At 40.4% G+C, this 27168-nt stretch overlaps 2 protein-coding genes across 2 annotated transcripts in view; one reads left to right on the top strand and one right to left on the bottom strand.

Moving 5' to 3' along the window:
- The window catches only part of LRRC31 (leucine rich repeat containing 31), a 41737-nt gene extending 40871 nt beyond the window's left edge, over positions 1-866 (top strand). The window contains exon 10 of the mRNA XM_089675476.1: positions 193-866. Coding sequence (XP_089531602.1) covers positions 193-509 — 317 coding nt within the window. The 3' untranslated portion in view covers positions 510-866. The remainder of the gene's footprint in view (positions 1-192) is intronic.
- LRRIQ4 (leucine rich repeats and IQ motif containing 4) lies at positions 728-27111 on the bottom strand. Its single transcript, XM_089675475.1, has 6 exons — positions 27032-27111; positions 18977-20102; positions 15425-15598; positions 12036-12174; positions 9474-9670; positions 728-1263 (listed from the first exon to the last, which is right to left on the bottom strand). Exons 2-6 carry the CDS (start codon positions 20069-20071, stop codon positions 1114-1116), a joined length of 1755 nt encoding a protein of 584 aa, XP_089531601.1. The 5' UTR covers positions 20072-20102; positions 27032-27111; the 3' UTR covers positions 728-1113.
- Positions 27112-27168: the final 57 nt, after the last annotated feature.

Below are 27168 nucleotides of genomic sequence, written 5' to 3'. Positions count from 1 at the left end.
CACTTATACATACCTACTTAGTTTGCCATATGACATATCTCCATTTAATTTAGATTGTGAAAATGAATACCCCATGTCAACTTTTTTACACACCTGAATGTAAACACCGCTACTAAAACTTTAACTCAACTGTACTATTATCTCCGTAAAATGTTCTTCAATATTGATAGCAGTGATTTTTATGTCTTGCAGCATCAGCAGCACAAGCCAGTCATCTGGACAGCTTACAGCAGCTGGACGTGGCCTACAATGACACTGTACCTGATGAAGCCTGGTCCTTATTATTTGAGAGTGTCCCTGCTCTGAAGAACATAGCTGAACTAGATATTAGCTTAAGGCCAGCTTCTGCCCGTGACTGTGGTCCATGGTTCATTCACTTAATATCCAATATACCTAAGCTGCCCCTGCTGAAAGAACTGGGAATGCAGCGTTGGACTCTATCAACAGCAGAACAGCAGCAACTCAACCGACTCTGCAAGGAAAATAACATCAGTATTCACTATGACTGATTTAAAGGCTTTCTCCATGTTTTTCCTCTGGGATGGAAGGGCGATGGACAAACACTGTGTGCACGCCACCTGCTTGTATTCTTACTATAGCTAGTTCACATTTACACATTAATATGGAGACACTAATGCTGTACATTGTTTTACTGACACGTAGTAGATTATGTGAGGCTAAAAAATTAATTGCACTTTTGTAATTGGATAAATAACACAGATTTGCATTCGTGTTTATGTTGAATTTATTCAAAGCACAATCTGTACTGTTTGATGGACTGTTGGATCCAATACATTTTTGTTATTTACACCCTGTGCAGATTTTTTTCATGGTGAACACAAAAAGAAATAAATATAGCAACCTGAGAGTGTGGCATTGCATGTGAATTGTATGTTGGTGGTAAAGTAAGCTTGTGTTAGCACAGTGTGGAATGTCTTGTATAACAAAGACCTTTAATGTCACAGGAGAAACTGGTTTGATCACTTCCATCCATTGTATCTGGGAATCATGCAGTCTGTACCTTGCAAAGTTTATGCTCACTAAGGTTCTGCTGTCAGTATGTTTCCATAACAACAGGACAGCCTCTCAGTTCTGTGAGATAGCCATGCACTGTTACTTCTTTTTTCCTTTCACAACACCTTTCTTGCCTTTTCCCTTTGCTTTCTTATCCTTCTTTGATCTGTTTTTTTTCCCGATCTGAGGAAGGTAGGAATAGGACCCAAGACCTTTCCGTACCATTATCCCACGCCACAATGCTTGAATCTGCAATGAAGATATAAGAAAATAGGATTGATATGCAGATTCTTTAAGTCACTACCATACGTTTAGCAGTCTGCACCCCATGCAAGTTGAAGGATCCAGTGCTAGCTTCAGACACTGATCAGATGGAGGAGCACTGTACCTTCACTAGGTGGGAACCATTACTAAAGAAAAAACAAACAATGTTTAATAAAACATTTGTATAAGGCACAATATTCTTTTTTGATATAAAAATATATATTTTTTGGGGAGGCTGTACCACCTATCACCTCCTCATAGTATCGACTCTGAAGGGCCCACTAGCCAGTGCAACTACTACACCTGGCAACTACTACACCTGGCAAATCATTGCTTTTCTCTTCTCTTTATACTGGTATAATACGGATACAATGACATTACATAAGCATTGTACTTTACTACATTAGTGCTGGAAATCACTCCTCCATCCAATTATTACATGATGACACCTCAAAGAAACCTTAAGTAGAATTCAAGAGAACCTTTTTTGGATACAGTAAGGTAGGGATATAACCCCTGTCAGTTTTGTTTTCGCTGTCTGTGTCACATTGGGAAGATTTCCTTTCCCAGAACCTCAACAGGAATTGAGAGGAAAGTACTCCACTATACGGGAATCCTTATGTGTCACCAGAACCTAGTGTCCTATTTGGACTACTTCAATTCCTAAAATGCACAGGGGCCAGATGTAGTGGGCTGCACTCACCATGGGGTTTTCACTGTGTTGTGTCTTGGACAGGAGAGAACAGAGGTAACTGTAATGAAAGTGATTGTAAATGCAATTTGCAAAAAAATAACAGGTTATTTTATAGGTTTACACTTACCTGCTCTGTGCAGTAGAAGTGCACAGAGCTGCTTATCTCAGGTCCCCCACTGGCAATTCTGGCACCTCTTCTCTGGTGAGTGACCCCCCTCCCATAGGAAGCCATTTCCTATGTGGACACTCATGTGGGCTCACTCAAGATTCCTGCTTTCTGATTCTATATACACAGACAGTGGGAATCCACCCAGCTCCTGCATCACTCTCTTTGATTGACAGCAGTGGGAGGTAATGGTAAGGTTGAATAAAGACACCAGTCCATCCAGAATGGGTGTGTGTATGTGTTCATGTTAAAACTCATATTCTTGATTGCTGTGTTCTCTATGAAGCCCATCCAAGAGTTCTTTGGAACTATCAGTGCTGATACCACTTATTGTGGAATGAGTTCCACATCCTTACTTCTCTGACAGTGAAAAAAACCCTTACGTAGTTTAAGGTTAAACCGCTTCTTCTCCAATTTCAATGATTGGCCCTGTGTCTTCTTACCCTCCCTGAGACAGAATAGTTTATTCTCTATGCAAGAATCACCATTAAGATATTTGTATATCACCATCATTTCCCCTCTCAAGCATCTCTTCTCCAGGGAGAATACATTTAATGTTTGTAGCCCACAATATACAGCGCCTACATAAATATAAAGAGCAAAAAAAATAAAATAAAAAATAAAATTATTTATATATATATATATATATATATATATATATATATATATATATATATATATATATATATATATATATATATACACACACATACACACTTGTGGCTTAAATATATAAAGTACTTTATGTATATATCCTTCAAATTAATACATTGTATATAAAGTGCAACAGTTCTTTCACGAAAAAGTACAATGATATATAAATTCTCTGTGTAAATATGGTGCTTCATGCAACTCCACCACTTCCAATTCTGCTCCTTGTGCTCCACTCCACCTCCGTGTGCCACCACCACTACTGAGAACTCACCAGACAACCATTACCTTCTCAATTAAGAGCTGGCCTATATGCACTTATTTGTAAATACAGTATAGGGTCCCCCACTCCAGTATGTCACTCCACCATGCTCCTCACTTGTGACTTCGCCAGAGGTATCATGTATTAAAAGGGAAAAGGAGACTCCAGTAGTGTAAAATGCTCTTTATTAAAACTCACATAGAAAACATAAAATTGATTATTCGCTCAAAATGTATATGTAAGAGCTGTATATTGTGGGCTACATTTGGTTTACACATAATTGTGTGTATTACAGCAGCTATTTTGTATAGGGGGAGCCAATCGAGCACAGGTGTTTTTGTTTGTGTGTAATGTTTGTAGTCGTTCCTCGTAATTGAGGTCCTTCAATCTTCTTATTAACTTTGTTGCCCTTCTTTGGACTCTCTCCAGTTCCAGCACAACCTTTCTGATGACTGGTGATCAGAACTGCATGGCATACTCTAGATGTGGCTGAGCCCCAGTTTTATAAAGTGGCAGGATTATAATTTTATCTCTTGAGTAAATTCCCTTTTTAATGTATGCTAATATTCTGCTAGCTTTGCTTGCTGCAGCTTGACATTGTATGCCATTGCTGAGTCTGTCATCTACTAGGACCCCCAGATCTTTTTCTTTCCTGGACTCCCCCAGAAGTTCTAGCCCTAGCGAATATCTTGTATTCATATTTTTAGCCCCCAAGTGCAATACTTTACATTTTTCAACATTAAACCTAATTTGCCATGTATCTGCCCACTCCTTCATTTTATTGAGGATTTCTTGCAGAGTTTCTGTATCCTGTTGTGAGGTTATTACCCTACTTAGCTTTGTATCATCTGCAAACACTGAGATTGAGCTAGTTATGCCAGGCTTTATAGCATTTATGAATAAATTAAACAAAATTGGTCCCAGTATAGAGCCTTGGGCTACCTCACTTACCACTCCAGACCAGTCTGAGTATATGCTATTTAATACTACCCTTTGGAAGCGCCCCTGTAATCCATTTCCAATCCATGTGCAAACCCTATGGTCCATGCCTACAGACCTCGGTTTGTAAATTGTTTATGGGGGACTGTATTGAATGCTTTTGCATAATCCAGATATACCAAATCCACCGGTCTTCCTTTATCTAGGTGGCAACACACTTCCTCCTAGAATGTTAATAGATTGGATTGGCAAGAACAACACTTCGTAAAGCCATGCTGATTACTACTAATGATACTGTTTTCCGCAGCAAATTTGTGGCTATGGACCCTTATCATCCCCTCCAATAGTTTACATACTATCAATGTTAGACTGACTGGCTTGTAGATTCCAGGAATTTATCTCTGCCCTTTTTAAAATACTGGAACCACTTTTGGCCCTTCACAATCATCTGGTACCATTCCTGTCAGTATACTGCCCATAAAAATTAGGAATAATGGCCTGGCTATAACTTGGCTATTTCTTTGAGGACTCTCTGTTGTAAGTCATCTGGTCCTGGTGACGTATTTGTGTTATGCTTTTCAAGTCTTTTTCGGACACTGGCTTTTGTTAGCCACAAGGGTATATTCTGTGATGCATTACTAATGATGCAATCTTGACTACAATACCCCTCCATTTCTTTTGAAAACAGAGGAGCATTGTGCATTTAGTACAGTTGCCTTCTCCTTATCATTTGTAACCAACTTCCCTTCATAATGTTTTATGAGGCCAATATGTTTTGACCTCGCTTTTTTTTTTTTTTGGTAATATATGTAAAAACATTTTTGGGATTTTTTTTTTGGTTTACACCTTTGTGTCTCGTGGTCTATTTTAGCCACTCTGTGTACTTACATTTCCTATTGTATTCCTTGTGTTTAAATGCCGACAATGACCCCTCTGCCTTATATTTTCTAAAGGCCATTTTTTTCTCTTTAATATTTCTTTTTACATTACAGTTTAGTCACCCAGGTTTAACCTTCTCTCTTTTATATTTATTTCCCATTGGAATACACTGGATGATACTTTTATTTAATATGTTCCTAAAGTACTCCCATTTTTCCTCAGTGTTCAATGTTTCTAGGATTTGATCCCATTTAATATCTTGAAGTATTGTTCTCAGTTTAGAAAAGTTGGCATTTTTAAATTTACTGTTCTTGTACTACCTATGACTCAGGGCTTAATTTCAAGTCCTGAGCTACTAGCCAAGCCTTAAGAGTTACTCGCCACCAACAAACACACACAAACGGAGACACCTGTACGTACACACACACACACACACACACACACACACACACACACACGTGTACATACATACACGCACAGAGACACATGTACACACACACACACAGATACAGACACATCTATACACACACAGGCACGTAGAGACACACAGACACATGTACGTACATACACACAGACACATGTACATGCACACAGGCACTTGTACACATACATGTACATACACGCAGACACATGTACAGATACACACATGTACATACATGCAGACACATGTACATGCATACACAGACACACACACATCTACACGTACAAACACACACCACCCCCCACCCATAAAAAGTTGCCGTACTTTGTTGTTCACACACAGAGCTGGGTACTGCACTCTAGGGGGAGGCAGAGAGCACAGCACACACTCCTTCCTTTGCTTTCACTGTGCTCCGCTATTGAGCAGTCTGACGGCTCCCAGTGCCAATGACAGATCCGGTCTGAGCTCCAAGCCTGCTCAGCATGATGGCCCTGGGGGACACACTTGCCCCCACCATAATTTTCACTCGCCATTGGCGAGCAGGTGAGTGGAAATTTCAAGCCCTGACCTATGTGCCTTCTTATCCCATGATTTATGCTGAATGTTATTATCCTGTGACCACTGGTTCCCAAGCTGTCCCCTATTTCAACATCTGCGACCTGATATTTATTATCTGTAATTAATAGATCTAGTAATGCACTTTTTCTAGTTGGGGCATCCACCAATTGGCACATGAAGTTGTTCTGTAAGACATTTAAGAAATGACCAGCCTTAAATGAGTGAGTTGTTCCTTCTGCCCAGTCAATGTCTGGATAGTTAAAGCCCCCCCCCATTATCATAAAATTGCCCTGCCTCGCTGACATTTCTAACTGTGATAGTAGATCCAGCTCCTCCTCATCCTTCAGATTAAGGGGCCTGTAGCATACCCCCACTATTCTTTTCCCACTAGTTTCTTCTCTTTTGAAGATCCAACCACAGGGACTCCACCTCCTCCCTTTTCCTGTTTGCAATGTCCTACCTCACGTTCACTAGCAAATCATTCTTGATATACAGGCACAACCCTGTCCCTCCGATACAAGGAATAACCCTGAATAGTTGTCAGCCAGTCATGTGAGCTGTCCAACCCAGTTTCTGATATTCCCATGAAGTTGAAATCCTCATCTTGTATCAGTAGGGCCAAGTTCTTCCATTTTGCCTGCTAGGCTCCTAGTATTTGCATACATCCCTCTGTTTTGTACGGGCACATGTTTTTCCCTTCTTATTTTTTTCTGTGGCTGTATTTTCGTTTTGCCAACCCACTTACCCAGGGTTTAGATATTATGGTTATGGCACCATCTGACTTTTGCTCACTGCTGGCCATCACTTCATCTGATCCCTCCCCTCTCCCCCGCCAACTAGTTTAAAAGCCCCTCCAACTTTTTGGCCATCCTCTCCCTCAACAGAGCAGCACTCTCCCCATTTAGGTGCAGTCCGTCCCTACTATAAAGCCAGTAACTGACTGAGAAGTAAGCCCAGTTCTCTGGGAACCCGAAACCCTCTTTCCTGCACCAATTCCCTAGCCACTTGTTAAGTTCTTAGCTTTTGCTGCCCTGGTGTGGCTTGAGGCACAGGTAATATCTTTGAGAATACCACCTTGTACGTCCTTCTCTTTAATATAGCCCCTCAAATCTTTTTCTAGGGCACTCAACCTTCCTCTAACTTGTTTATTGGTACCAATATGTACCATGATAGCTGGGTCCTCCCCAGCCCCACCCAACAATCTGTCCATCTGATCCGCGATATGCGGAACCTGAGCTCCCGGTAAACAACATACTGTTCGGCGATCATGGTCTTTTTGACAGATTGCCCTATCTGTCCTAATAATTGAGTCCTCTACTACCAGTATTTGTATAGCCCTGCTTGTATCCTTTCCCACCTCCCTACCAGAGCAGTCATTCTCCTGTCAGCTAGGGTAGGAGGCTTGCCCCAGCTGTGCAACCCCTGAGCTGATATCCCTATCATACAACTTGGTATATTTATTAGGATGTACTAACTCAGGACTAGCTACTCTAAGGCTCTTCCCTATACCTCTCCTTCTAACTGTTACCCAGCTACCTACCTCTGGCTCTTGTACCTCCATATCCCCACCCCCTCTCTATGCTAGCTCCCACCAGCACCTGCTGAGTAATTTCCAAGCTTCTCTCCAGGTTGTTGATGCATCGCAGTGTTGCCACCTGATTCTCTAGTCTAGATCCAAGATCTGGGCTTCCAGAGAAACAATTAGCTCAGATCTCAGTATTTGCCCTCTAATGGTTCTTCAAGGAACACATACATGGAACAAGACATGCACTCAGTCTCATCACCAATCCTGTCATATATTTTTTTTTTTTTAAATCCTATATTTAGTTTACTGTTAAACCTCATTAATTAACCCTAATCTGAGCAGTACCATTTAGTACACCAATTTGCTCCAACTTACGTACTTACAGTACTTCAAGTTACTCCAAACTACTATCAGTACATGATGGGAGAGATGGGCACAGCACTGGATCGAATGAGGGCTCAGGTAAGTATAAGGGGGGAAGATACTGCTACCTAAACATGTTTTACCTTAATGCAAGGAATGCTTTGTTAAAAAATGTTTACACCTTCTAACCACTTTAGCTCATTGCACATTGCACGCATAAGGCCTCATTCACAAGGCTGAAAAAAAAAATGTATTTACAACTAGTTTTTATTTAAAGTGTTACTAAAGTCTATTTTTTAAAAATTAAAATAAACATTTTTTACTCCTCTGCCCTGTGCAATCTTCACACAGAGGAGGGGGAGGACATAGAAATACAAAACGTTTTTTTTACCTTAATGCAAGGAATGCATTAAGGTAAAAAACTTTTTTAGCTTTAGAACCATTTTTAGGATCTGAATGCAGTTACATTGTTTTCAATAGAGACTTTCACCCAGGTGTGTAAAAATGCACTGCATTCAGATCTAAAACACAAAATCCAAAAATCTGCATCTGCAAACATACTGATATACGTGCATACCAATGAAAAAAGGAACATGACAATTTGTACGCAATAAAAAACTGATTTTTATACGCATTATTATGCAGGAACTTTGTTCCTTGCTTTAATGATCAGTAACCTTTTTTATTGCTCTGCCATGTGAATGAGTTCTTACTCATTCACTCATTAAAATTCTATTTTAAATTGTTTCCTATAGAAGCTATATACAGTATAACCTTTTTTTTAACCAGTACTAATTTATCTCTGGACACAGGCACAAATTGCTTTTTGACAACCATCTTTATAATGTGACTGCTAGTCTGCTGTTTTGCAACTGTTCATATCCATTTGACAGGAAGCTGCAACAAAACTGCAATAAAGAGTCAAACACATAATTCAAACCACCATAAATGTCCGCATGTTCCAGAGTCAGCATGTAAGTGTATCATGTAACACTTGCCTATGGGAATTTCCTTATTTTACATTGTGGTTGAATATACTGTAGGTCTGAATTTAAGAGAAATGGCCACTAAAGGCCACTTTTTACTGGACTGCCTTCATGGTCACAAATCTTGTTCAATGCATCGTTCTGGGCACATCATATAAAATAAAGGTAGTCTTATAAAGCCTTATAATTTCATTCTTGTAAGCCTGCCTAAAAACTTAGGATAGGATAAGAAATAAGTGCCACATAACTGGTCTCCTGAACATTTGCTGCCCCTGTGTGAGCACACATTTACATTTAATTCAAACAAAAATTGAAAGAACATCTAATCTTCAATGTGCTGACTGATAACAGGAAATTCTTGTGCGAATTAATTAAACTGCTGTATGTCCTTAAAGCAACAAGTATGAAAAATATGGGATTGTCATTACTGCCCTCAACACTTGAGGCACTTGGCTGTTATGCTGATCAAAAGTATTTAATACTTTCTGAGACATTGGCCTGAAACAAGTATGCAGATCACAAACGTCTTTATCTGTATACCTATTCCAGTTCAGTGACTCAAAGTCTTGAAGTGGTAGGTCAAAATGACAAATAGGTAAGTAGCATTTTTAGAAGGAGAGGTCAGCAATGGCATCTTTCACACATCTCTCAGGACAGGGTTCTTTTAAGTAGGGCAAACTTTCTTCTGTTCATGAGTATAGTATCATTATCAGTATTGTATAAACAGCAAAATGTCATGTGAAGTTGTTACCTTTGTTGCCATCTGCATTTTGCGCCTCTTTTCTTTAAGGTATTCCCACACGGCAGCTTTTCCCTGGTTGCATACCTCCACTGGTGGGTCAGTCATAGGATTCCCATCCAGTAAAAGCAGGTCAAGTGTGTGTACCATGTCTAGATTGTCTGGTAGAGTAGACAGCGAGTTGTTGTAAAGAACCAATTTTTGCAACCCTGAAAAGGAAAGAAAAAAAAACACTTTCAGAAAATGACTGATCAGTGATCTTATTATTTTATCACTGCAACACAGAATTGCTGAATACACCTAAAAGAGATTTGCAGTGCAATCATTAAGCACAAAGGGGACATAAAGGTGCCCATAGCAGCCTATTATATTTTACGTAAAGCTGGCCATACACTAACAAAACTTCATTAAAAATTTTAAGATTCAAGAATGTTAATTTAATTTTCTAATGGTTAAAGTGTTACTAAACCCACAACAGTAAAATCAGTCTGTATATGCAGTAAAGCATGCTTATTATACTCACTGTGGAACCTAAGGGGTTTGTCCTCTGCATTGTTTAAAAAGGTTGTTTGATCCTGTCTTCTCTAATCATCCCCTTCTCCTACTGTCCCCAATCCATCTGCTGGTAGAACATAGTCTTGGGGGCAAGCTGCACATGCTCAGTATTGCTAAGTGTATTGCTAGAGAGTTTTTTTTCTTGGAAGAGTGCATGTGATTAGCACAGGGCCAATCAGTGCTGTCCAGACAGAGGGTCAGGGGTTATGCAGCTTCATAGGACAATCAGGGGAGAATGAAAACCAGTGTTCTACTGGACACTGATAGAAGTCACAAGACTGCTATATACTGCTGGTGAGAAATTGTATGTAGCAGTTTATATTTACTAAAATAATTGCATTTCCAAAGTCCGGGTACTGTGGGAGATCAGATATAGTGAATGCAGGGTCCTGGGTTTAGTTACACTTTAACGGGGTCAAATCTACATTTAACTGTGGAAAACTGGAAGTAGTAGGATGGCAAATAATTCACTAACAAATATATTTCTAACAGTGTATGTGGTTTTTAGTCAGGAAAGTCCATTAACTCCAAAATCAAATAATTCAAAAGCAAAAAATGTTTTAAGTACTTTCAAATGGCATTTGTCAAATCATTGAATGTTCTAAGAATTTTTATATGAATGTTCGTACAAAAAACTCATTACAGATCAACTAGTTTATGGTCAGCTTTATTGTAGCCATTATATTACAAAAAAGGCAATGCTAAAACCAACAATATAAGCAATTCTTAATACATCAGATGATCCAAATAATGATAACAACAATGATAAAGTGGAGAAATAAATATCTTAGTTCTTCCAAAAAATCCAATACAAAGTCTTTTTTAATAGTGCTACACAGACACCTTGCCTTACCACATACAGAACAAAACTCACTATAAACTAATACTGAATTGATGGTAAATGTCAAAAGTTTCCGTAGTCACAATTAAACATTTTTACTATTGATATCTTGCATTTAGGCAACCATGTTGGTGGTGCTGTGGTACAGCTGAAGGAGAGACACAAGCCACAAAAACAAAACTCTACCAGGAGAACATTTAGGCTTGCAAAAATCTGCTTATCCATTTCAGTTTTTCTGGGCAGTGCAACAAACTCAGCACTAAACAGAATTTGCAAAACGTTTTGGAAAAATTTGTATCCGTCATCTGCGAACAAAACAGAACAAGTACTACGGAGTGGGTGTGCAAGGTAAATGCTTTTGTGAAAAAAGATTTGCAAGCCCTCATGCACACTGGATGTTTTGATAACACTGGCAATGTTAGCAGTGTAAAGTCATGTTAAAAACATGAGTTTTTCAGCTTCTTTTAGTTTTTTTGCATTAGCATTTAGTGGAGTTTTTCCACGTATAGCGGCGTTTTCCAGCATTTGCGGGTTTTAGCATTTTTTTCATCAAAAACAGTCCAATAACGCCGGTTTGTTTTTCAGCATTAGAAACCCACTAGTACTGGGGTTTTTTTCCAGCCAAAAAATGTTGATTATAGCCTATGTGTACATGAACACATAGGATAACATGCTGGGGTTTTACTGGCTGTAAAAAAAACGTCAAAAGCCAAAAACAGCAGCTGTAAAAACATAAAGTGTGCATGAGGACTTACATCCAATATCAAAGTTTGGTTGTATAAATGTCCACATGGAAAATGCATGTCATTTTGCTGAATAACTGAGTTATTTATTATAGGTACTTACATAGCGCTGTCAATTTACGCAGCTCTTTACATATATATTGTACATTCACATCACTCCCTAACCCTCAAGGGGTGTACAATCTAAGGTCCCTAACCCACATTCATACACATACTAGGGCCATCTTAGACAGGATCCAGTTAACCTACCAGCATGTCTTTGGTGTGTGGGAGGAAACTGGAGTACCCGGAAGAAACCCACGCAACCACAGGGAGAACATGCAAACTCCAGGCAGGTAGTGCCGTGGCTGGGATTCGACCCAACAACCCTAGTACTGCCAGGGGAAAGTGCTAATCATCCGTGCATTTAGATCCATTTCATTATGGTATACCTACCATGGATTTTGCAGACTGAATCTGGTAGATGATTTAGATGGTTACTGTGACAATCCAGAACTTTGAGGTTCTGCAGCTGGTTCAGTGTGGATGGAAGACATTCCAAACTGTTGTTTTCAATGTACAACTCTCTGAGATTCTACATTCAACAATAAGAGCAACTGGTAATTTTCACAATCAGCAATATAGTTGACGCTATATCAGAAATTTTGAGATAAAGGGTGCAAATCACTGCTTACTACTATTAGGAAATCAAGTTGATCTGCTAAAAAGGACAATACAAAAATGTACAAAAATATGCTGAGAGCAGTATAAGGATTGCAATTGCTAATCTGCTTCTGAAAATTGTCTGGCTGTCATGCCAATCCATTTGGTTTCAATGCCCCAGAGCAAGTATGACACAATAGGAAAAAAAATCTTCCTGACTCCCCCTAGGGTAAGGATGACCAACTCACTGTCTTAGCCTTTAGTAATGGTAATCATGGATAATAGCAGCTGTAAGAAAACCATTACATACTCTTCCACAACTTACCTACACTTAGTGTAAAGAACCCCTTCCTAAACCATAGGTAAAATCTTCTTTCAGAAGCCATACATTATGCCATTTTCTTTCCTTCCACCACGGGTGGAAGGAAAGAAAATTGCTTGAATCTACCATCAACACAGTCAGTGTTGATGGGGGAATCCCTCCTGAAGTACTATTGTGTCCTGCTGGCAGGGAATTCAGGCAGCCTTCTCTGTGGGCAAAAACACAATGATTAGTATTGCTGACTATAGCAGCGGCACTAATCGTTCATGAAAAACCCGACAGGCTGGTTGGTCTCTTTTTGTGAGTATATGTGTTTTTCTCTTAGCCACTTTTCCGTCACAGTACTTATTGAATATACGTTGCTGAGCATATGCACACTGGTGAGCCCTTTGGAGCTATCAGCATCACATTGCTCCTGTAACCGCTGTGTCCACGAGACATAACAGATTGTGGTGTCCTGTACCTGGCCACTTTGAGTGGCAGCCAGGGGAACATGTGATTGCTATGTGATCACATGATCACAATATCAACAAAGCTATTATGAATGAATTTAATTCATAACAGCTGTGCTTCCTATAGTGATGCTGAGATTGGCTCACAGCTTTCACGTGGTACCTAGGCCAATCACAGCACCCTGTACCATATGACAGCTGTGGGCCACTCACGGCATCACTAGACTAAGCACAGCTTTTATGAATGAAATTCATTCATGACAGTTCAAAGGATTGCTGTTACAGTGGTCATCGCTTTAACAGCAATCATAGTATAAAAACAAATTGTTAAAAAAAAAAATAAAAATTTTAACATTTGAATACAAAATAATTAAACTTTTTTTTTTTTATATACTGTCATCTTTTAGTGTCCCTGATCACCGCCTAACCAATCATATGACTACGCTGTACTGTATTGGTGACAGTATGAAAAAAACTGAAAAAACGATTTTTTATTTAATTTCCTCATTTTCCAAAAAATCATGACAAGAAATTACAACTTCAAAAAACTCGCCATGACTCTTAATAAATACCTCAGACTGTCCACTTTCAAAACAGGGGTAATTTTCTGGGCATTTGTACTGTCCTGGAATTTTAAGGTCCTCAAGAAATTAGATAGACCATCAGTACATCAGGATTGAATAATTTTCAAATAGTGTATATATACCATAGTTTGTAGACAGTATAACTTTCACATTAACCAATTAATATACAATTATTATCAAACAACCATGCAGCGCTAATAAGTACAATAATGCATGCAAATGATCATACGGTGCATGTAATAACTGGTAAAGTGAACACCACTTAATACTAAAATAGATCTTGGAAATTATCTAAAAAGTCCAGGAATAATGATAATGATGGTGAATAAAAGTCTCCAACAAGAGTGTTCTTGCGGTGCATAATATATAGAATTTCAGGACAAAAAGGTGACACAATAAGTGACTTCTGTGACCAAATTCCTCCCGCAGAAATGAGTGTAGATTGCACTAACCAGAAAGCGCAATGATAATGCGCATTTAACCAACTCCTGGTCATCCGGCTACTGAAAACTGGAACTGGATCACAGAGTGGTCATCTGGCCTGCATCAGCTGGGCAAACATCACAACCTCAGGGACACCAGATATCAGAGGGCGTGTAGTCGTCTCGCCACCGGGGGGGGAGTCTAACCAATCATGATGTGGCCACCAGATCATCCCAATAAGCCTTGAAGAAGGGGGGGGGGGCTCGGAAGTAGCGAGCCAAGACAACAGAAGGTTCTGATAGTGTAGTACTTTATTATCCACAACAGAAAAATAGACAAATAGCTGAAAAATCCTACTCACATGTGCAGTGAGCAGCTGGTAGGAGGGAATTCCAAAATGGCCGCCGGCCGTCCACAGGGGCCATGCGGTGTGACGTCACAGGGTATAAGGCAGGGTATAATATAATATAATATAATTATACTCTTTTTTATTTTTATTTTATTGGATATGTTTATAACAGAAAGTAGAAAAGAGTGTATGTTTTTTTTCTTCCCAGAATTTTGGGTCTTTTTTGTTTAAATAACAAAAAATAAAAAACCCAGTGGTGATCAAATATCACCAAAAGAAAACTCTTTTCATAAATTTAATTCAGTTAAAGTAGCATAGTGCTGAATAGCAAAGTATGGCCTGTTCATGAAGGGGGATAAACTCCTTTGGAAGTCAAGTAGTTAGTCATGCCATGCATTAGTAGAATTTCAATCGAAATATGAGTGTGTTTTTCACATTCAAATTGCACATATTGTAATAAGTATGTTGTACAGACAGTCCCCGAATTATGAACATCCGAGTTACGAACAACTGGTACTTACCAACGAAGGGAGAAACAAGAAGTGAGAGGAAATCTACCCCTAAGAAGGGAAATTCACTCCTGTAGGAGTTATCATGGGAAAAAGGTGTCTCCACTGAAGGTTTATCACCAATCCTTGTTTCCACGACAACCCAAAATTTTCAAAATCCAATTGTTACAGGGACAGAAAGGGAGGTGAAATCTTCTGAACAGAAGCACAGACAGCAAAATAAACATTACAGGGGTGTTAAGCCTTCCCTATGCTATCCAAAAAAACATTAAAAAAATGTTTTTGGGCTTAAGCTACACTTAAAAAAAATTTACCTGTTTCAATTTACATTCAACTTAAGAACAAACCTACAGATCATATCATGTTCGTGACCCAGGGATTGCCTATAAGCACAAAATAAACCTGTTTAATACATCTGGGATTCCAATCGAATAGCAAGTCTGGATTACATTTTTAGGGCTTTCAAATTAAGTTGACTCAATGATGGCAAGACTGAATGCCAGCTTTAATGAAATAGAAAAAATCCCACAAACAAGACCTCACCGTGAGCATCCATATGTTGTCTGGTAAGTTCGTAAGTGAAGTGCCATGATCCTGTCCAATGTACAGTTTTTCCAAAGATTCCAGGGAGAAGATCTCCTCTGGGAAAGCAGGAAACCTGTTTCCGGTTATTCCCAAGTGCTTCAGGTTTTGTAGTGATTTTATTTGTGGTGAAATCTAGATTAAGAAAATTTGTTTTTACTAAGTTTAAAAACTTCAATACACAGGCAGCTTCAAGCTTTGGAAAGGTCTGTTTTATAAAGCCCAACGCAAGTCAAAACTTTCTCTTAAGGTGATATTACAATTGGAAATCAGAGACACAAGGGGCATTGGGAAAGGAGTACCAGTATAACAATGAAAACCTCACAGAAGTTCTAGTCTAGTTCTAGAAGTTCAAAGAAGATTTCTTTATTTCCACAAACAAGGTGGATAGAGGAATTCCCTTCTTCATCAGGACATTGTATTCTGACAGGGGAAGGCCACACACTGATCGAAATATGCCTGGTTCCTACTGCTCCATACTCACCAAAATATGTCTGGTTCCTACTGCTCCATTCTCACCAAAATATGCCTGGTTCCTACTGCTCCATACTCACCAAAATATGCCTGGTTCCTACTGCTCCATTCTCATCAAAATATGCCTGGTCTCTATTGCTCCATACTCACCAAAATATGCCTGGTTCCTACTGCTCCATACTCACCAAAATATGCCTGGTTCCTACTGCTCCATACTCACCAAAATATGCCTGGTTCCTACTGCTCCATACTCACCAAAATATGCCTGGTTCCTACTGCTCCATACTCACCAAAATATGCCTGGTTCCTACTGCTTCATACTCACCAAAATATGCCTGGTTCCTACTGCTCCATTCTCACCAAAATATGCCTGGTCTCTACTGCTCCATTCTCACCAAAATATGCCTGGTTCCTACTGCTCCATACTCATCAAAATATGCCTGGTCCCTACTGCTCCATTCTCACCAAAATATGCCTGGTTCCTACTGCTCCATACTCACCAAAATATGCCTGGTTCCTACTGCTTCATTCTCATCAAAATATGCCTGGTTCCTACTGCTCCATACTCACCAAAATATGCCTGGTACCTACTGCTCCATTCTTATCAAAATATGCCTGGTTCCTACTGCTCCATACCCACCAAAATATGCCTGGTTTCTACTGCTCACTACTCACCAAAATATGCCTGGTTCCTACTGCTCCATGCTCACCAAAATATGCCTGGTTCCTACTGCTCCATACCCACCAAAATATGCCTGGTTTCTACTGCTCACTACTCACCAAAATATGCCTGGTTTCTACTGCTCACTACTCACCAAAATATGCCTGGTTTCTACTGCTTAATCCTCACCAAAATATGCCTGGTTCCTACTGCTCCCTCCTCACCAAAATATGCCTGGTTTCTACTGCTCCATCCTCACCAAAATATGCCTGGTTTCTACTGCTCCATCCTCACAAAAATTTGCCTGGTTCCTACTGCTCCATCCTCACCAAAATATGCCTTGTCACTACTGCTCCATCCTCACCAAAATATGCCTTGTCACTACTGATCTGGCCAAAATTTTGATCAGTGTATGGCCAGCATAAGATTTCCCTGCTCTAATTAAAAAAAATGTTTTCACTGTCCACATTGGAGAATTTTCTCATTCCTTTGCTCTAGAGGGGATGCAGATGGCAATTAAAACCCACTGTATGCAAAAGTTTTAGCTGAGGTTGGGCTATAATCTCATATCTATTTAAAATGGTGGCAAATAGATTAAAAGCAGATAAAGGTAAAACAGTTTATGTGGATGCATTTTCTCCTTTAAGCTTTTAGTATTTTATAGTGGTAACAAATTACCCAGTGCTTTAAGGAGTTCATATTGTAGATCAATTAAGTACAGTATTACAAAAGCAAAACATTTTGTGTTCTTGCATCAAGGGCCATAATTTTTTTAGGACCCCAACTGGTAATTTTCTAAATGTTTTCCTCAACAAAACACACTCAAATAAAAACAGTTTTTAACAATATTCATTTATATAGTCAATACCCAGGAACACACCATACCTAATCCAACAAGCAAATATTAACAAAGGGGAACAGAAAGGGGGACGAAGTTAACAACTTCAACTCCAGGGTCTTAAGTCTTGTATTTAGAAGATACAGGAGAAACTAAAGGATAAGTTCACATTTTAACAAAAAAATGTGCATTTACTATTGGTTGTTTTGGGAGCCTGTAAAGCATTGCACCAGCGATCAGCAGATCGCTAATGCCATGCAGGTCTCCTGCAGACCTGTCAGTGTATCAGTTGGCTCATACCTCGTACGGCAAGAAGATACTCACTGACAGGAAGAATCATTGAGCTACCATGGTGCTCAACAGCACCATGGTAGTTCATTGAGAACTACAAGCCAACAGCTGCAAAGGCTGTCAGAACTTTTAGTTTTCCCATTCACAGAATACTGTGAATGAGTGATGTGGTCGGGCGGGTTTTTTTTTTAGATTTTGACAGCTAGCGGGGAAAAGATACTCCATTAGCTGTCAAAACAGGTGGTTGGGCGGGAGCAGGGGCTGGTCCTTTTGTAACATGTTACATGAATATGGGTGTAACATGTAACTTGTTACAAAAGGCAAACTAATCCTTTAAAAAAACTTATCGAAATTCTTGGGGCTTCTCCCATCTTGTAATGAGCATTCATAAGGTATCACATTGTTGATTGTGATTCAATTTATTAAAAGAAAACATAAGAAAGTGGAGGACCTACATTCCCTTCGTCAGGGTTGAGCATTGGTGTGAAGGCATGCTGTATGTGTGAGAAGAAATGCAACAATGGCTGGAATATACAGTAAATCAGGTATGCTGGATAATAAAAATCAAATGGATGACTTGTAGAGAAATAATCCTGAGTGTCCATCTGGCAGACATTTGACACAAAAAGGCACTCATTTCATAATCCAGTACACCCAATTTGTGTTCCTGTTAGTTTTGCACTTTATCTCACATACATAGAACTATTTACACCGTTGCTCAGGGGTTGCAGAGCCTTGACACATGTTGGCTTGTTTTCTTTTAATAAACTGATTAACAAGCAACAATGTTACACCTTTTAAATCCTCATTATAGAAAGAGAGTAGCCCCTTGAATTTCAAAGGTTGCATCTGTGTTCTCCTTTTTATCTGCGTGTAACAACATATAACATCATAAAATTCCTTGTGAGATCATTATGTTATTTTTTTTATTAGCTTCTAACCAATTGAATGCAAATTCACAAGTTATGTTAAATTACCCATAAATATAGCAGTTCAGTAGACTGAACAAAGGTCATTGTATTTAAAGCCACTAGGGCAATATTGCAATGTTGAGACTGTGCTTTATGTTTACCAGGGCTGTATGGTCTTTTTACATAAACTTCATTGCCTAATGAATTAAAATAGAACACAACACCATAAAATGGCACTTAGCTATATCAGGGAAATGTCATTTATCTCTCAGCTATGATTTTGTAAAATTATATTATACTATTTTATTGTATTATGGAATAAGATTCTATCATCTTACCGAGCTCATTAAGTTGTCATCTAGTGAAAGCACTTGAAGTTGCTTGAGAGCACAGATTACAGTAGGGAATTCAGTAAAAAAGTTTTGACTAAGGTCTAGTATCTTGAGAAATTCCAGCATCGTAAAATTAGCATTTAACATTGACAATCCTGTATTTTTCAGATAGAGGACACAGACAGAATGTAACTTGGTTATTGTAGATGGTAAGATTTTCAAGCCATTATTTGACAGTCCAAGTTCGTTTAGGTCTCCTAATTCTTTAAGTGAATGAGGAAGCTTTTGAAGGTGATTGCCAGAAGCATCCAGAACTGCCAACTTTGTGCAGCAATGGAGAGCCTTTGGAATGAAGGACAAATTATTTGCACTGATAAACAGCTTAATAAGATTAGATAAAGAGCTAATTTCTTCAGGTATAGATGTCAGTCTATTTTCCTCAAGGTCAATAATTTCTAGGTGTTGGAGTAGACAGATTTGTTTCGGAAACAAATCAAATTTATTATTCCGTAAATATATTTCTTTAAGTTGTGTTAAATTAACTACCTCTGATGGAAGAGATTTAAGTCTGTTGTTGGAGAGCCCCAGTAGGTGCAAATGATGGAGTCTTTTGCAGATCAGAACTGGAAATTCATTGAGGTTTATATTATACAGTCTTAACTCGCGAAGCTGATGCAGTCTACTTATGATTTCCAGAGATCTCCAGCCAAGTGGGTTATCACTAAGGTCTAAGCTTTCTAGCTTTTTTAGCTCTCCCAGCTCATCACAAATCTGAGTAATGTAATTGTTATTCAAGTAAAGGACTTTTATATTATGAAAATTGTAGATTTCCTTAGGGATCATTTCAATTTGGTTCTTTTCCAAGTGCAGTTCTTCAAGATCTTCCAGATCAAGAACCTGACCAGGTATCTTCTTATGCTTCTGCTGAGATGAATCCAGGAACAGGACTCGATGTTTTAAATGTATGGCTAGCTCAGACTCAGGTTTTTCTTGTACTGTCTCCCAAGTCTGCTCATTGGTGTCCAACAAAACTGATGTGATGGCATTTGAAAAGCGAACGTTGAACATCTTGCCTGAAGAGCTTTCACTTAGTTCAGGCATTTCTGCAGCTGTAGTCTACATATGTTTTAACCTACAAATACAAACAGAAACCCCAATTAGATTTCATTTGTTATGGCTTTAACCACTTGCCCTCCTGAGGATTTACCCCACTTCATGACCAGGCCAGAACGGCGTTACGGCGCTGCGTTACTTTGACAATTGTGTGGTCAAGCAACGCTGCACCCAAATAAAATTTACGCACTTTTTTTCCCACGAATTGAGCTTTCCTTCGGTGGTATTTGATCTCCTGTGCGGGTTTTTTTTTTTTGCGCTACAAGCAAAAAAAGACCGACAATTTTGAAAAAAACAACCAATATTTTGGACTTTTTTGCTATCAAACATGTCCAGTAAGAAAAATTAAAAAAATCTAATTTTGTCATAAATTTAGGCCAAAATGTATTTTGTGACATGTCTTTGCTAAAAAAAAATCCCAATACGCGTAAATTAATTGGTTTACATGAAAGTTATAGCATTTACAAATGGCGGTATAGATAATGCAATTTTTTTTCCCACTAGTAATGGCAGCGATTAGCATCTTTTAGCTGGACTGCGGGACTGCGGCGGACATTCTGACACTGGGGGGGGGGACTAACTTGGTGTCACTGATACCAATACAGTAATCAGTGATACAAAAAAGCACTGACACTGTACTAATGGCACTGGGCAGGAAGGGGTTAATGTGAAGGGCGCTCAGACGGTTAACTGTGTGCTGGGAGCGTTTTACTAGGGGGCAGGGGGTGTGTTTTCTTCACTGTAAGCACACTGATTGGGATGGCTGTACTGTGCACAGCCATCCTGAGCAGTGTGCTCAAGCTGACAGGGAGAAAGATTGTTTGTAAACAACACAATCTTCCTCCCCGTCGGAGATGCTCGGTAATCACCGGGTCCCAGCCGGTAATTACCCACCGGTGCCGGTGGGTAATTACCGGTGCCGGTGTGTAATTACCGGCTGGGACCCGTTGATTGACATCCACGGCCACGAATGGCGGCACACATGCACCCCCTACCTGGAAATACAAAATGACGTATATATACACATGATTCTGCACACAGGTGCAGCCCTGTAGCAGTATATCGGCTATAGGGCGGTCCTTAAGTGGTTAACATTGATCATATTTATACAATTGCAAAGCACAATTTGGGGAGGTTAGAGCAAAACTACAGCCATGGAAGTTGCCATCTTAGTCTCTGTTTGATCTGTAGTTGTCATAATGCTACACATGTGATCGGTTATGACACCAGCCATCAGATGCCTTGACAGTTTGGTTGAAAGCACAAGTATATGTGTCAGGTATCATTCACGGCATGCCCTATATGTAACTGCTTTGAAAAACAGTTCTTCAAGATCTTCCAGATCAACAACCTGACCAGGTATTTCCTTTTGCTTCTGCTGGACTGTTTTGAGAAACAGTTAGGCTCCCTTTCATATGAGTGGACCGATGGACTCCATTTTTCAGGTGCAGTCCATCCATAGATGTCTATGGACCGGGGAGTGTCAGTGGACAATAGTCCGCTCACACCCGCCGGCATCCAATCCAATCTGATCCTGTACACCAAAAGCAGATGGATGGGGATCCGTTCCACATCTGTCCTGCGGATCGAATTGGATGACAATTGGCTGGAAGTGGACAGGCAATCCATTTCCATCTAAGCATCCTATTGAAATCAGCAGGCAGTGTCTGTGTCCGCTCTGCAGCAGCAGAGCGGACAGAGACCTGTCATGCGCCTGCTCAGCAGGGATCGGCAAAGAGATCCCACACTGAGCAGGTGGATCACACTGACAGATCCACCCATGTGAAAGAGGCCTTACAGTAAATTGGTGGGTTTAGTTCCATGGTAGGGTTCTAGTGAAAAAAATCATAATAAAGTTGTTTTTTTGACCAATGGATCAGTATATTCATCACTGTGTATGTGTATGTACCCTCCCCAAAAATCATGATGTTCTCATGACAATACCCAGCTTTAAAAATTTTTTTTTAAATTTAATTGTAACTCTTTTTTTAAACTGTGATAGAAGAAAAACATTGCAGCTTTCACTACTTAACCTGTATAAGTAAAATTAAATATGGGATTGGGTTACTTGTACTGGACAACAAGTTTACTTTCCTTGTCTTTAAATCCATAAAGCAGTCTTGTCTTGGAGCTCATTGACTTCAACCATGTCTCACCATAGCTGCTTCTTTTCAAACAAACCAGGGAAGAAATGGGGATGTAACTTCTGTCCCCAACTAGCCTGAAGCAAAGGGCATCAAAAATACATGAGAACAAAACACAATGTTTTTTTCCCCAGTACTTTTTTATGGCTGTGAAAGGCCTTATGTGGATGGAAAATATATTGAAAAGAGAAATAATATGTACTTTGACCGTGATCCTCCTATGGATCACAAGAGTACACTTTGGTCTACACTCCTGTGACCCATTTTCAGCCAACAGCGGGCTAAAGCTTTAAAGTTGGGATCCTCCCAGTCGCCTGGACCAGTAGCTGGTTCAGCCTCTCAGCGAGTCTTTGAGATCCTTAGCCAGCCACAGCCTAGTGCTTCAGAGGGACAGAGCAGAGAGCTGAAAGTCACTGCTTGTTTCCTGCTCACTGAAGACCAGGAAGTAAGCAATCAGCAGTCTTTGATCACTCAGTTCTTGGTCTAAGAGTTGGCGGGAGACAGATGTAGCGTCGGATTAATGCTGCATCCACCTAGGTGAGTATGATTGTTTGCTTTTTTACATTCCTGAACTTCTCTTTTAAAGTTCACCTTTTAACAAAAAATAATAAATGCACATTTTTTTGCAGGTAAACAAAATGTGCATTTATTATTTTTTGTTCCTGGAGCCTCTAAAGCATTGCACCGGTGGTCAGCAGGTTGCTGGTGCCATACAGGTTTCCTCTGACCTGCCAATATATCTGCTTGCTCGTACATTCCGTAAGGGCAAGCAGATACTTACTGACAGGAAGAATCAATGAACTACCATGGTGCATCACAGTGCCATGGTAGTTCATTGAGAACTACAAGCCGACACCCACAAAGGCTGTCAGAACTTGTAATGTTCTCATTCACTACAAGATCCCACGCTAGCTGTTGCAACGGGGATCAGGGGGGTACAGGAGCCAGTCCGATCGTAACATGTTACACCTTGAATATGGGTGTAACATGTAACATGTGGGGATGGGCTTTATGAACTGATGGGCTGACAGTGCATTGTTATTGGTGGTGGCGGGCATCGTGATTGACATTGGATCTACTTCGGGGACATTTTTTTAATTTTTGTTTTTAATAAAGGACTTGTCAAAGACTGTCTCCTGTCATTTTTCCACTACACTTTTTTTGGTGAATGGGTAGCAGTACCCCATACTCATTCACATGGGGGGACGGGATCTGGGGCCCCCCTTGTTAAAGGGGGCTTCCAGATTCCGATATTCCCCCTGCCCACAGACCTCCACAACCACCGGCCTTGGTTGTGGGGAAGAGGCCCTTGTCCCCATCAAGGTGTAGACAAGGTGCTTTGGAGGGGGAAGCCCCCCTGCTCCAAAGCACTCCCCTCATCTTGAGAGCATGTGGCCTGGTATGGTTCAGGAGGGGGGGCACTCGCAGGGAACCCCGCTGACAGCTGAAACAATAAAGAATGTATTTAGTGGCTGTGCAGTATCTTACTCAGTTGTGGTAAGATAACGCTTAGTACTTTGCCCCCTCTGTTCGAAGTTTGTGGTGAAACTTTCGTTATATTATGACCGCGAACCAAGCAGAGGGGTGTTTGGCCCATCACTAGTAACATGTTATGAAAGGTGAACCTTCCCTTTAAGTTCTACACACCTGTAGCCAACTTCCCAGGACTTGTGATATTTAGAACATCTTGTCATATGACCACACATGCAGGATGAAATAATTGCTTGTTTATCTGCAGGGCCTTCTTATTGCACGGGCAGGATTACTGCAACCAGCAGGCCATAGCCATCTCATGAGTTGTAGTTTGGAGACCACTGCACTAAAATCCAATATCATTTTCAGCATAATGAAATTTCAAAAGTAACTTTCAATCTGTTTTTGCAGATGTCATTAAAATAATACCCGTCAGTTCTTGTTCAGGCACTTCCTGTTATTGAGTGACAATGCTCTGTCTCTCTTGGAATTGCTCTCCTGTGTTGTCATCCTGACAGATACAGTTATGGTGGAGGCTAAATTTGGATGTGCCACTTCCCAATGCTTGCACAGCTAAAGCTGGAAAAAGAGAATTTACATAGGAAGTAGATAAAAGAGACTGGAAATGATTAGCAGCAGGGAGTTCTATCGAAAGCAGGGGAATACCCACTTAGTTGTTATCAAAACATGTTTTCCCATTGGAATTTTTCCCCTCACTCTGAAACATGGACTACATGGAGTCCGTTCCTCCTCATGGACTCTAAAGACTGTAAAGGCTCTTTGCTGCTACACAGGTATGACTACCCTAAGGACACTAGAGCAATTTTGTACAGGATTTTGTGTGAGAAGCTGCTTTACAAGAAATGTTCCTATATGTTTGCCTTTTTTCAGTCAAGACTGTTTGTGTTCTTTTAAACGCATGGTCTGAAGTCTCTAAGTGGTGCTTTGAATGGCATATCTAAAGAACAGGGCTAACAAGGGGACTGTAGGTTAGAGTAGATAAAGTGCATTTTAGTCCAGCATGTAGTTTGCTGTCTAATGTAAGTTGTTGCCATTGCTAGGGAACAACTGTACATGCGTCATTGTTAAGGTAAACCAACAAGCCAGGGAATGGGTGACTGGCTTAGGGTGACAGTTACTTTGGTAGTGAAGAGGGTTAAGTGCTTGGCACCTTCACTGCATCCAGTTCCCCACATTTTGGGACTGGGCCAATGGCACAGTGTACCCAGGGACCTAGCCTGGAGGTCACAAGAGAGTTATGTATGTAGAGGGGGCTCCTGAAAGAGAGAGAAGGCATGTAGGGAGGGATATTCATTCCCTTTTCCATTGGTAACTGTGGACATGTCACTGGGATTTAGGTAGCAGGTATTGCTGGGTTGGTGGACACTGGTATGGGCTCTGCGGTGCTGGTTCCTAAATGCTGTGCACCTGGTAGTTGGTGGTCTGTAATTGTAGAAGTGTCTTAGTGTTAATATTATAGTTAATTAGCCTTGGGTTGCTAGAGGATTAATTCATTTTGGACTTCTAAGTCTGGAGTTATGCCTTAATGATGATTTTTGCATGGCCGCAAACTCCTGCCTAAAGCCTAGGCAATTAGTGAGTATTGTTTTAGTGTCCCCCACTAGGGCACCTAAACCCTGCGCACACCCAGGAATAAAGGGGAAATCTTCTAATGTAGATACTACCCTAGTGACAACCAGGGAATCATATACTTTAGAGGGATTTCCTCTCGCATCCTGTTTTGAATATGGTACAGGAAGGGAATACAATCTTCCCAATCCCCAAAGGGATACAGAATGGAAAAACAAATCTGCTAGGGACTGTAACCCTCCCTTACTGTCAGGGGGCTAATCAAAGAAAAACTGGCAATGTCTCCAATACCCACCATGGCAGCAAGGTGCATGCTCCTGTGCACATTGGCACACGCAGGTGCGCAAATCAGCTGGTGCAGATGCACAGTGGTACGTGCTGGGTGCAATAGATTCTGGTGCCCATTTGCCTCTAAATTACAGCAGCTCTACCCACTAGTTGCTGGATGATTGTCATCCCCCTGTGTTCCTGTATTGCTACTATTGGACTTCCTGTTGCCGATCCGAATTGCCTGTGACGTGTCTTGTCTCTTCTCCTGGCTCTGACTCCAGACTTGTTCTACTAACTCTACTGCTGCCTAATTATCTGTGTATGACCCTGGCTTATCTACCTGACCTTCACTTCTGCCTGATCACCTGTGTTTGACCTCGGCCTGTTCCTGATCTTGCTTCTGGCTCCTGCTCCTGATTTACCTTTTGTACATGACCACTGGCCTGGCTCCTGACCCTGCTTCCTGCCTACCTGCTGCCAAGAACTGCCTGACACTTCTGGGGAACATCTGCTCTGCAGTCACTCCTCCTGGTCCTTACATCTTCAGGTGATCATCATCTCAGCTCTTCAGGCTCCTACAACTGGCAACTCACGTTTCTTTGGGCCAAGCATCTCCTGTCCCTACCTCCAGGGGTGTTCCACACTCAGCCACAAGAAGAGCCCTCTCAGCACTCCAGCCTCCGACCAGGTAAATGACACTCTAGCCACAAAGAAAAAAAAAACTTTTGATTTTAGTTCTACTTTAAATAAAATGAAAGAATGTCCTGCTTGAACCTCTACTTACCAAGTAAAAGAATAAATTTAAACATTAAAATTACACTTTAAAATATTCTATTTCAAGTATGTATTTTCAAATCTAAAATGCCCCTTTTATTGCTCCCAGTCTCCTCCACATCTCCAAATTCCTTTTTTTTGCTGCTGTGATCCAACAACCTATTAGAGGATGGCTATGTTCATTCTCTATGATCCCACTGTATGTAGGAACATAGCCAACCTCTCTTGCTCACTCCTGAGATGGACTATGGGATTTTTAATATGCACAGAGCAGTAGACATGATGGCAAATATTGTGCACTGCACTGTTTATTCCAAACAAACAGAATAGGGGGGGAAAGAAGAGATTGGGGAGCTCATGGAGGATGTTAGAAGGAGGCAGTAAGAAACAGCTTAATAAAAAATACATAACAGGACCATTAAGTGATGGATGTGTATCGATTATACTTGAAGAAAAAGAAGATTTTTTAGTGTCACATTTAAGGAGAGCTCAAAGTTTGAAAAGCAGTGCATGGAACCTTGATCTTTTAATTATCAGGGGCTTAAGAAAGCATACAGACCATAGGGAAAGTTTTAAAGTAGTCAGTTAGTCAATACAGAGAAATAACTGGAGACACACAAGCCACCCCTGTCCTGTGCCTGGTTCTAGTGACCAGTCTGATAATAAATCATACTTCAATGCCAGTGCCCCTTCTCACCAGTCTGAGTTGCTGTTGCTGCCCCTGTCCACCGACCTTCTGTATCTTCAAGCAGAAACTACAGCAGCCTAGCCAGGAGACATCCAGGGAGGAGGAGTAGCAGGAGGGGGGGGGGGGTGACTATGACAACCAGTGAC

This window comes from Staurois parvus, unplaced genomic scaffold (genome assembly GCF_062004578.1).
Source record: "Staurois parvus isolate SC_StPar_1 unplaced genomic scaffold, SC_StPar_1.0 ptg000155l, whole genome shotgun sequence".
Lineage (NCBI taxonomy): Eukaryota > Metazoa > Chordata > Amphibia > Anura > Ranidae > Staurois > Staurois parvus.
This window is presented reverse-complemented; position numbering and strand designations above follow the sequence as displayed.

Coding starts and splice junctions, on each gene's coding strand:
- LRRIQ4 (XM_089675475.1), bottom strand. CDS start 20,071: ATGCCTGAACTAAGTGAAAGCTCTTCAGGCAAGATGTTCAACGTTCGC. Junction 15,599..18,976: donor ATGACAACTTAATGAGCTCG/GTAAGATGATAG, acceptor TTCTTAATCTAG/ATTTCACCACAAATAAAATC. Junction 1,264..9,473: donor AAATGCAGATGGCAACAAAG/GTAACAACTTCA, acceptor TCTTCATTGCAG/ATTCAAGCATTGTGGCGTGG.